Raw genomic sequence first — 11,657 nt, 5'->3', positions numbered from 1 at the left:
TGCTGTGGGGTCTGTAGACAGTGGAGAAAGCCTAACATCATGTAAAACCCTGAAAGAACACAACTAACTGAGTAAACCCATCCTCTTCCACAATGGTGCAGATTACTTCATCCACGATGGTCTTGAAAATTAGTTTAACTCCAGAGATAACTTATGTCCTTCACAACAAAAGGAATGAAAATGAGAAGAAAAAGTTATTATTTGCCAAACTGAAAACAAACAAAAAATGGAGTGCAAGTTTAGTAAGGAAAGAATGGTTAATCTCATATTTCTAAAAGGATACTACAAACAAAGAACAGTGAATAACAAAAAAAAGTATTTAAAAAAAAAGATACAAAAGTGCTTAATGGTGTTCTTTTAAATATTTACTTTGCTGCTATTTGGAGAATAATTTTTTTCCATTTAGTAGTATTGGGCTCAAAGGACCGCTTTAATCCAGAGAGATTAATTATAGCCTTTGGAGTTATAAACACAGTTTGGGAAGGGAAGCAGAGAAAAGGAGAGAGACGCCTCTCCTGCTGGCGATTAACAAATTTACATGCTTTGGGGCTACAGCACACAGGCAGTGCCCTTGCTACACCTGCACCCTTTACAGGCAGAACCATGCACAGTACACCCATAAATTGCAGAAAAACATCCCCTAAGATGTCCAGGGAAGACACTACCCTGCCCTACAGTTTTGTTATAGGCAACTAAGATACTTCTCAGGTGTCCTTCATTGAAATACAAGTTCACCTGCACCTTCTGAAGACATCCTCTGATATCGCTTTCATTACCTGCACAAGAAACAAGTTGCCATGCTGAGTCAACCAGCAGCGCTCAGCAGGCACGGGACCCCATCCATGCTGCCTCTGAACGTCTCACGTGCTTTCACACATCTCTCCCTCTGCTCATCGCCATGCCCCGCACCAGGAGATAGAGAAACAGGCAACAACAAGCAGGTCAAAGGTGGGAGCAATCTTACCTAGAGAGGGGTTGGCTGCTCCCTCCTCCGAGCTCTCCTCAGCCCCCTCCTCCCCCAGGCCGGAGGTAGCTGAGTCCTCTGGGGCAGATGCGGAGCCAGGGGTGCTGGGCCCACTGACAGACCCCGAGTCCCCTTCCTCGCTGCTGGAGCCATAGCGGTCGGGCTGGGCTGCTGTCCCACCCTCGCTGCAGCTCCTCCGCTCCTTGCGGTGCACCCGGGAGTGCAGTACCATTTGGTGGTAGGTGCGGAAGATCTTCCCACACTCAAAGCACTCAGTGGACTTGTTCTGGGCGGCCCGCCGGCTCTGCCGCGAGGCAGGGCGGTAGTCCAGCTCCCCCTGGGTGAGTGGACAGCTCTCCCCTGGCACAGTACCGCCGGTTTTCTCTGTGCGCCCACTGGTGCAGCTCTTCTTCTTGGGGTTGCTGGAAGAGCTGGGAGAGTCCTGGTCTCGCTTGCGCTTTTCCTGGTTGACAAGGATATACTCTCTCTTATCCTTGTCATAAGTCACATCTGCATCCGCCAAGGCCTCATCCCATCCCACATACTTAACATACTCGGAGGGCTCTACTACTTTTCCTTTGGTGGCCAGCTGCCAAGCTTGGTAGCTACTGACTGGATCCAGCTCAGCTACTCTTTTCCCAGGCTGTCCTCTTGTAACTCTATCCAGACCTACAGATGGCCTCAGATTGAGACACTGCAAGAAAAACTGCTTTGTTACCGAGGAGCTTAGGCTCCCATCAATTAAGCCGTCGGCTTTATCCCCAGCGGTGCCCTGCTGCGCCCGGTAGTGAACAGCATTATGCACTTTCAGGCTTTCCATATTTGTAAACAGATTTCCACACTTGGTGCAAACTTCATACAGAGACAGGCCCGTCACAATCGTCTCCTCCTGTATCACGTCATTGATAGTGGCTATGAGCTCCAAATCATTTTTTGGTTTGTTTTTGCTCCCAGTCTTGGGGCCGTGCGACTTCATGTGGTTTTTGAGAAACCAGGGCTCTTTGAATCTCCTGCCACAAATGTGGCACCCATGATCAAACGACCCCCTATGCTTTTTCATGTGAGCTTTCAGGAACCAGGTTTGACTAAAGGCCTGACCACAGACCTCACAGGGAAACTCGCCTGCAGTCAGCTCGCTCTTGCAGTTCTCAGTGTAGGTCTCCCCATTTGGGACCTGAGCTGTTATATGGTCCTTCTCTATGTGGTTTAACAGCGACTCCTCCCTCAGGGTCATGTAGCTACACAACCTGCACTTGAACGGTTTGTGGACCTGGTGCAGGTGCTGCTCTAGGTCCTTCTTCCTTTCAAATTTGTTTTTGCAGAAGGTGCACTGATAGGAGATCAGCTTGTCATCCTCCTCGGCTGGTGCCGCCTCTGTGACCTCCTTCTTGCTGCTTCTCAACAAGATCTTGCTGCTATCTACCTGAGCGGTACCGTTCAAGATCTTGTTGCAGGCAGATGTGCTTTTAGTGGGGCTGGTGCAACCACCCAGGCCCTCTGAAACGCCCATCTCCCCCAGCTGTGCCTCTCCCATCTCCACCTCGTGTCCCTGACTTAAAGTGCCTGTTCTGTGACTACGGATGTGAATCTTCAGGTTGCCCTTTTGGGAGGCTCTGTGATCACAATAAGGGCATTTGTAGGGCTTCTCGCCTGTGTGCTTCCTCATGTGCTGTGACAAGGAGCTCTGAAAAGGGAAACTTTTACCGCAGATGCAGCAGCTGTGGCACATGGTCTTGTCAGTATCCATGTCGTTCTTGCTTAGCTTGCCTGGGCTAGAGGATCTCCGTAATTCCATTTCTGCCTCTCTACTACGATCCATCTGTATTACTGCAACATTGGGTGAGCAGGGCAGGAGGGCAAAAACATGTCTGTCAGCAGAGGAGGGCTGGACCGTGTTTTCAATCATACGGTTCTGCAGAGAGATGTTTTATTGCTTCATTCTCAGAGTAACATTTCTCCTTTCAGCTGCTTGAGAGTCCGAAGCACCGATTTATTTCCGTGTACTCTGTAGGCAGATGGCATAGATCACCTGAAACAAGAACAAAATCACACAAATGTACAGAAATTTTGTAAGCAGGTTCTTGAATACATTTAAACCTACTCATATTTTTAATTCAACAGCTTCCATCACGTGCCCCACATTCAGAAGCATACTACAACTTATTGCACCAAAAAGCATCAGCTTCTCCTTTTGCTGATATTCTAAATTTCAATGGCAAGCATTCAAAGCATTACTAATAAACAAGTAAAATCCAAACAAGAGCAAACACTCATTTCCATACACTGACATCACAATGACTTTGAAAAGTGCAAACTTGAAAAATATTTTTTGCTTTAAAACCACACAGAAGTGGCTAAAAATACACCTTAAATGAGGAAAACATTTCTTGAGGGGGTTATTACACTTTATATCTGTGGCTTTACCATCATGTGTAATTTCATGTAAAATACTTGCTTGCCAAAGATAAAAGGCTTTCCTATAGACTTTAGCAAGTATCATATTCTTTTGCTGGCAACTGCATTACTCTGTGTTTCAGACAGCTCTGCTGTGCTTGATGTGGCATGCACAGAGCAGGCGCAGAGGCCGAGGACACTCTGCTTTGATTAGAGAGAAAACAAGAATCCAGAGCCTGACAAAGCATTCAGGAAAACGAAGTTATTTCCTGATGGACAATGAAGGGAAAAAAAAAAAAAAAAAAACCTCTAAGTGAACCTCTAAGTGTAATATTTAGCCTCAATCTAACAAAGTAAACTGATAATGTGCGTAAGTATCAAATGATCTTAAAAGTGAGTGATTTATGTTGACATACAGGAAACCACAGCACCACCCACCTCAATGAAAGAGAATCTTAACCATAAACAAACAAAACAAGTAACAACTTTGTTGAACAACACAGATTAATGAAAGTTTTAAAGCTGTTGAATCTTGTAATGATTAAATGCAAGGGTCAATATCTGCCTCAGCAATGCAAGATGCAACACAACAGCAATTCTCCACCTTGTATATGGCAAAAATCAATGACTAAGACTTCCATAGATTGTTTCTTTTCCAATTACCGCAACTGTAAAACAAAAATCTTCCCCCTTCCTATCCTCATTAAGTACTACAAACACATGACTAAGATCAAAGAACACTGTTATTCTCTAATACAGAGAACCAATTTATTACTACATTAAGAAAACATTTGTTTCTTCAAATGTAGCTAAAAATATGCAGAACAATAACAAGATAATATATTCCCACATCCCTCACTTGACATCTATGACTCAATAAATAAAGAGCTACAGATCTAGACTTGCAAATTTTAAGGTTTCTGGTTGTATTCACCTCTGAGTCTCTTCAATACGTAAATAAATAAATAGCCTAACCACATCACCAGCATGAGCCTAACAAAGAGCAAGGTAAAACTGATGTAACATTCGTCTCAGTTACGCGCTATAGAATAACGTCATTATGTTTAAATTAACGTAGCCCTCTTACTTGCTACAAGACCATTAATTTTTGGGTCTGATTTTACACATATCTAGTACCCGTTCAGCCTGTTAAGAGCTATCAACAGCATGTACCCAAACTACCTTTTCCTCAGAGAGCAGATAATAATATCTAAGGGACACATTACAAATCCAATTTCATTTCCTTAATGAAGCATTTTTATATTATGACTAAATTAGTATGACTTAAAAAAAATCACATCAGATGACAAATTGTTAAAGTTCATATGAACAGGAAGTTTAAAAACAAGAGAGTATCTAAATTAATGTCTGAAATTAGCCAATGTCTGAAATTAGCCAAAACCAATTTGAGGGGCAGCCTCAGAAGAAACTCGCTGGGTATATAAAGGATGGCAGCCACTGCAAGCCGTGGCCATACCAGAAGATACAAACCCGCTGAACAGCAAATACAAATGCAGTTTACACTGCATATGGATGGATGAAACAATTCAGAGTAACATCATGTATTTAGCCTGCAATCTAAATCTGCCTAGTTAACAACTCATATAGTCTTATAATCAAAGACTTAACCTCAGACTCATTAGATGATAAAAAGAAACGACATGGTAATTTCTTGCATTTAACACAATGGTATACTTGAACAAGCAACAGCTTCTTTTGAAACGTTCTGCACTATTGTAGGAAAAAAAAAAAAGCTAGCAAGCTTTGGGGACAGATTTTTTTTTTCCTGGTATTTCAGACAATGTTTTCTACATTCTGTATTTTCTACAGTTTACACCAGTAAGAATACTTCTTATTGGCAGACTGACTTCTAGACTAGTGACTTTTTTTTTTTTTCAAACATAGGTCCTATTTTAACACAACTTTCTAGTGTTTCCTGTCTGAAAGTTCAAAAGAGCTTTAAGAGCCAAGCTCAGTCAGACAAGAATGCTGTGTGCAGCAGTTCAGGCACATATAAATCCAAAGCTTCGGAGACCCTTTGTTTACTGGGCCACAGCTTCTCTGTGCTTAGTCTTGACATATTTCACTGTAATAATTTATACCATTTTCATTAACGAAGTTTAGTTATGAAAATGAGGATATGAAGAAAGCATTAATAATAATAATAATAATAATAATAATAGGGATATGACCCACTCACAGGAGATCCCCCTAGCCCTATATTCAATTAAGCCAGGGCCGGGGGGGGAGAGAGGGAGTCAGTCAAAAAATTATGAAACTATTTTATTAGTCTAAAAAAGTTGAAAAAAAGTATTCCTAAATTTGAATTATTTGAATTCATAATACACATTTAAGACTCGGAGAATTTCAAGTTTCATCTTCCACAGACAGAAATCACAGGGGAAGGAAGGGTGTTCACCCAATCTGAGTTTGCTCTACACAGTGTGTGTGGAGATCTGCCTTAGGCTTTGGTAAATTGACTGACACAACCATCTACGAACAGGTTACATCATTTGAGTGCTACTTAAAAGCAATTCTGTTAGAGGGGCTCTTTGCAGAACAGCAAAGCTAGCACTCATCAGAAAGGAAAGCAGCAGCAAATAAAAGCGGCAACTTTGAAAAATGCTTCAATTCAGAAGACAGAACATATAAAATGGGGAAGACAACACTTGTAAAGAGCTTGGTTGAATAATTTCCACTTTAGTATTGATTAGTAAACTGTTATTTCACCATCAAAGATGGCACAAGGGATGGAAGATGTCAACTGGTAAATCAAACCACACTGATTACTCTTCTGCTGCAAGTAAATTTTTGCCATAGCTATTTTTGTTTCTTTCTGGCTGACTGCAATGATAAAAATATTTGTATTTTGAAATAATTATGAGTTTGAAAGTATTTTGAAATAATTCCCTTTCAACACACATTGAATGCGACTACCTCCAGCTACCCTAAGGCTATTAAAAATATTTCAACTCTAACTAATTTCAGGTGATAACCAGTAACTTTTCATCGATTTGGTCCAAGTTCAGCCTGCAGTTCCTCAGCACCAGCTTGTCACACAGAATCCATCACAGAGTCATATCCAGCCTGCAGATTTCTCCCAGACTCTCACGGCACGGAGATCCCCTCTAGCACAGAGGCAAGCCATAAAGTAATGCAAGGAAATTCACTCCCAGAAGGGAAAACAAGCCCTCCTCCGAGTTTCAACCAAGCATTTGTCAGGACCACAGAATCACAGAACATCTCAGGTTGGAAGGAACCCATAAGAATCAGCAAGTTTGACACCCTGCTCCTTGCAGGACTACCAATGTAACTAAGAGCATTGTCCAGACACTCCTTCACCTCTGACAGGTTTGGTGCCATGACTACCTCCCTTGGAGAGCCCGTTCCAGCAACTGACGGCACTCTCATTAGAGAACCCATCGACTCTATTTCAAACATTTAGGCATCAAAACTTCTCCGGTTTTCAAAACAAACTCTCCCAGAGTTCTTGGCTTGAGAGAAAATGCATTTGGCCAAAGTGACCCACTCTCACGATGGAACCCCAGCACCTCTCCCAGCATCAGCCACAGCATCCCCACTGAGGCCACGGTAGGTAGCCCGTCCCTGCCAGAGCCACAGTATGTAAGACAGTGTGCACTTGGCACCATCCTCACAGCTTCTGCGAGACCCTCACATACTCTTGAAGTGAAGCATGTGTAAAGTACAGGGGAACAGCACCTTAAATAAAACAGAAACACTCTAAAATACCTGTTATTCTTCTCTTAATGCCACCTATATGTTCTGGAAGAGGACCAGGTATGCCAGCTAGACTCCCTGCAGGGCCAGAGAGACCTTTTTAAGACCTTTTTGTGCCTTTTGGAAAACAATTAATGAAAAAAAGAAACTGAAAATAAACACCACAAGAAAAATGAAAAATAGAATGCAAGGGATACCACATTGAAAAAGTAATTGCAAATTCATTTCTGACATACCAATATCTTGAGCAGTGCAGGAAGAGAGAAAAACGTAGAAGAAAATTATTCCTGTTCCAACATACAGAAAACTATACATACTTTTAAAATTTCTCTTCAATTAAGCCTGACTTTAAAAATGATATTGCATGGGCTGTAGGGGCAAGAAGGGTAAAATCTTCGATACGTAATGAACAAGAATATACAATTTGGGAAGCTACACAGATGTATTCCAATAGCACAGTGTATATTTTAAAAACAAACTTTCAGTTTGGGTGTGCATACTTCAAGTCCCATCTGAAAGATAAATGCACTGGAGAAAATATTGCTCTTCTCATCTCCAAGAGGTTTGAATACACAATGCAATCACTCCACCATGCTCCTCTGCCAAAAGCAACTATGACTTTAAAAAAATAAATAAATAAATAAATCCTGCACCATTGTGAGGTATGATCTTGGGGAAAAAACATCTTAGTGAAATTCCTTCTAGATGATTAAATGATGGGCCATAGCACATAAACATCTACATGAATTTGAGAAAGTTGTATCTTTCAAAGAATGGTGACCTGGAAAGCTGATCCCTCTTGATTTGAGAAGGCTCAGGTTGCCCCAAAGCCAAACAGACTTTACTGTTCACAGTGAAGAGTCCAGAAGAGAGGAAAGCGCAGGAAAAGAGTGGACGAAAGACAGAGAATGTTTTACAATTGCCTTGCCAGCCTTTGTGCTCACTGAACTGCAGAGACCTTTCTACCCAAGCTGCAGAGACACCATCCTCTGTGCACACCAGCCTTGCTCTACCTGCACACTCCTCACTTTGTGAGGGGATGTGGCTTCTTCTGAACACCCAGATCCCATGGGGGTCATCAGTCCACCACCTTGATTAAAGGCGCCATCCTGCCATCCTCATTTAGGCACCAGTCCTACCAAAATGCCTCTTATGGGCCATGTAACTAGCCTATAGATTCTTTACTGCCTTGAGCTGATAGCATCCTTTAGACAACACCACAGGGCAGAAGAGCAAGCATATCTTTAAATAGTAAGCCCATACTTCAATTTCCAGGAAATCCTGACATTCTGCAACCTATGGACTAAACTTGCCATTAGGTAAAGGCAGCATAGCTCTGAAGTGATTTTCTGAGAGTAATCCAAACTAACCCAGTAAAAAGCCATCCAAAAATCCTGAGCCAGCTACAGAAGACTGTAAAATTTTCAAATGTATTCAGTTATTAGAAGTGGCAATCTTGACAACAGACCTCCTCAAGTTTGTTTAAGCCTGTCAGAACTGACACAGGACTGGAAAGGAAAAACAAAAAGTCCTGGAAAAACAAACAAGGAATTTCTATTAGTCTATTTCCGCTCAGGCTTTATAAAATCTTTCAGCAGCATTTTGCAACACTTATTTAATTACTTTAAACCAGTCTTCCCCTGCAGCTGGGAAAGCTCATCCCATTTGAAAAGTTTGCTGACTGAACCCTGAGACAGTATTTTGAGCTTCTCCAAATACATCACGTGTTCTTGTGTCTTTCTGCCTCCATGAGATAGTGACATTTTGCAGCAGGCTTCAGAGCAGCAGCCAGGGCTGTGAAAGCATTCAGGGCTTTCTCAAGCAACACCACACCCTTAGCAGCGGAAAGAATACACTGAAATAAAGATAAAAACACTAATGCTGAAAAAGCTAGAGGTAGGCATCTGCAGCAAGGTTATCTCTCTCAAAACAAAGTCAGCAAAATGGCTGTAACCCAGATTTTTTTGTGGATCCTCAAGAAGCAGTTCAGGAACAGGAGACATGAGTTTGCTTTTGCACTGCTACAGGGTATGTTGAGAAACACAGAGCTGTCACCCACTCAGTACATATTTTATGTTTTAGCATACTGTGCATGTTTGTCTTCTGGACGACAAAGAAATGTACTTTACTAGTTACACTGTAGCATTCTAAGCAATGAATCGAAATATATCATTAACATCCAGGACAAGCTTTATCTTGCTACCAAAACAAAGGGACTATTATTTGAACAAATTGAGGGGGAAAATCCCATAATGACAATGAAGAGTTCCTCTCCCTAAAAACTGGACTGCATAAGAGTAACAATTACGGGCTTATACTCTACAGACTGGGGTTGCGAATAGCTGCATGAAGCGACGCATTCACTATTGGGAGGGTAAGTACCATTGATGACTAGGCCTTGGGGCTTCTGCTGTCTGCAGACCAATCAATAATCCATTATGAACAAACTACATTTCCCCTCTAATACGAAGAAATGAATAAAAGGGAACCAGTATCACTAGTACTTTCATGGAAAAAAACACAACAATGCAGAAATCACAAAATGCCACCATCACAGGGCTTAAACTAGTGGTGATGTCTAACACTGACAGAACTACCCACAATAACCCTTTATTTTACAGCAGTTGCTGCAGACCGCTAAGTTACAGTCCCAAATAAAAAAAAAAAAAATAAAATAAAATAAAATAAAAGCTTATTTTAAAGTCAAGATTCTTTCAAGACTACTTTTTCTGGCTGCAGGACAAAACAAAAAAGCAACATTCATCTTTCAAGGCAAGGAGGAGAAAATGAATTAACTTCAGCCAAATATCTACCAGTTTGCTTCAAACTATTTTCTAACACAACATAAATAAGAACTTCTAATTAGAAATAACTGTCCAAACGTGACTGGTCACTCATAACAAGACTTTATTGCAGCAGCTGTGTTATCATCCAGACACGAGGCCCTGAAATTGTTGTTCTCCCATTGTCACTGTCACATGCTAGAATACAATCAAGAGAGGATCCATTTAAATAGCAAAACCATAGCAAAACCATAGCAAACCTCAGCATCTTCTGTCCAGTTCCTACCTAGACCTCTCAGTACAGTTGAAGGTAGAAAATGAGAAAAGCTCTTGAAAAATTACAGATAAAGTATTTAAATAAAAAAAAAAAAAAACCAAGTTACTGATTTTTGGATGGGTATCAGTAAATTAGATCCAAAGGAAACACTGAGACCTATGTTATTAATGCGTCAGGCAGCCTACGTCCTTTTTCTGAAATATAAAGACTAGTAGTTAAAGTTGACCTCACAGGGTGGGGGGCTAGGGGGAATGAATACACAATGTGATTATTGATCAGCCCTAGAAAAGCCAAGAATTGCACTAGTGCAGATGCGATTTTGTTTTTTCCTAGGGTCATTAATTATATATGCAGGAAAGTCAAAAGCTCTTATTTTGACATGCTGTAACAGTATCACTAATTCTGAATACAAGCAACATCTTAGGCTCAAAAAAATCTTAAATAAAAAACAACCAAAAAACAAAAGAGACCTCCATTTTATTTCAATTTTAACAGTAATGTTTTCCTATTTGGCCACACCCACCAAGTCAGTTACTTTAGTGTCTTAGTATTCGCAAGTACTAACAATTAAAAATTGAAGAAACATCCACAATTATGACAGTACCAAACAAAAAAATAAGTCAATTACACATACAAGCAAAGTCACCTCAATACCATATATTGCCTCCTTATTCAAATCAATGGTATTGATGCTGTCTATTCATGCATGTCTATGGAGATGCACATACACATGGGTAGCACAGTATTTTCCCAGCATCCAACAGTGCTTTTATATTTAATGATCTTGTTAGGGTTTCCACTGCAAAACAATTTACATGGAGTTGTAACATGGCCATTTTAAATCTGCAGCATGGAGGCTCATTTCAAACTGTATGGGACAGGTATTTTCCTGCTAATATGCTCTGTTATGTTCTGCTCAGTTTGTATCTTAAAATGGGGGAAAAAAAGTATATGCTTCTATTTGCAGTGTCGGGACAAGATACTACTTAGTTTTATTATATTTACATGATCTGCAGAAGAACAGGAACTGGATCATCAGCTGCTATGAAATGCTGGAGTGCAGTACATCTCACACACATACATTTCTTTCATCTGCCCCGTCAATGCAAGCTACACACAAACCACATCTTCAGCGGCCGTAAGTGCACACAGTGCCATGAGATCAATTTGTATCAAATGAGAGCTATCCCACCAGCTGAAACTGGTGAATGTCTTTGTGCTGTGTAAATCAAGACCTGAATGCAAGAAAAAACATGAGCTTAATTAAAAGTAAACATTTTGAATTGCTGATTTCCTACCCCAGCAAAAGTTACATGAAGCAACACTGTCCTAAGTGCCCAAATTCCTCCCTGTCACAACCAACAATTACACCAGTGAGGAATGACCTTCAGTGCTTTAGTACATACATATAGCGCTGCAATGACTCGCCCATAGCAGACCTCAAATGCAAAAAGCTTTACATTTAATATCAAGCAAATTTACTAGCTACAGCTATGTGTTC

At 41.0% G+C, this 11,657-nt stretch overlaps 1 protein-coding gene across 1 annotated transcript; it reads right to left on the bottom strand.

Annotated features, from left to right (window-relative positions):
- Positions 1 to 964: 964 nt before the first annotated feature.
- LOC104466916 (zinc finger protein 516-like) lies at positions 965 to 8,384 on the bottom strand (the record flags this gene model as incomplete). Its single annotated transcript, XM_010080490.1, is given in 2 exon segments — positions 965 to 2,876; positions 8,313 to 8,384. Coding segments are annotated over 2 exon segments (1,984 nt in total), but the record flags the coding sequence as incomplete, so codon positions are not given.
- Positions 8,385 to 11,657: the final 3,273 nt, after the last annotated feature.

This window comes from Pterocles gutturalis, unplaced genomic scaffold, assembly GCF_000699245.1.
Source record: "Pterocles gutturalis isolate BGI_N339 unplaced genomic scaffold, ASM69924v1 scaffold19674, whole genome shotgun sequence".
Lineage (NCBI taxonomy): Eukaryota > Metazoa > Chordata > Aves > Pterocliformes > Pteroclidae > Pterocles > Pterocles gutturalis.
The sequence above is the reverse complement of the archived record's forward strand: the minus strand, read 5'-3'. Positions and strand labels throughout refer to the sequence as shown.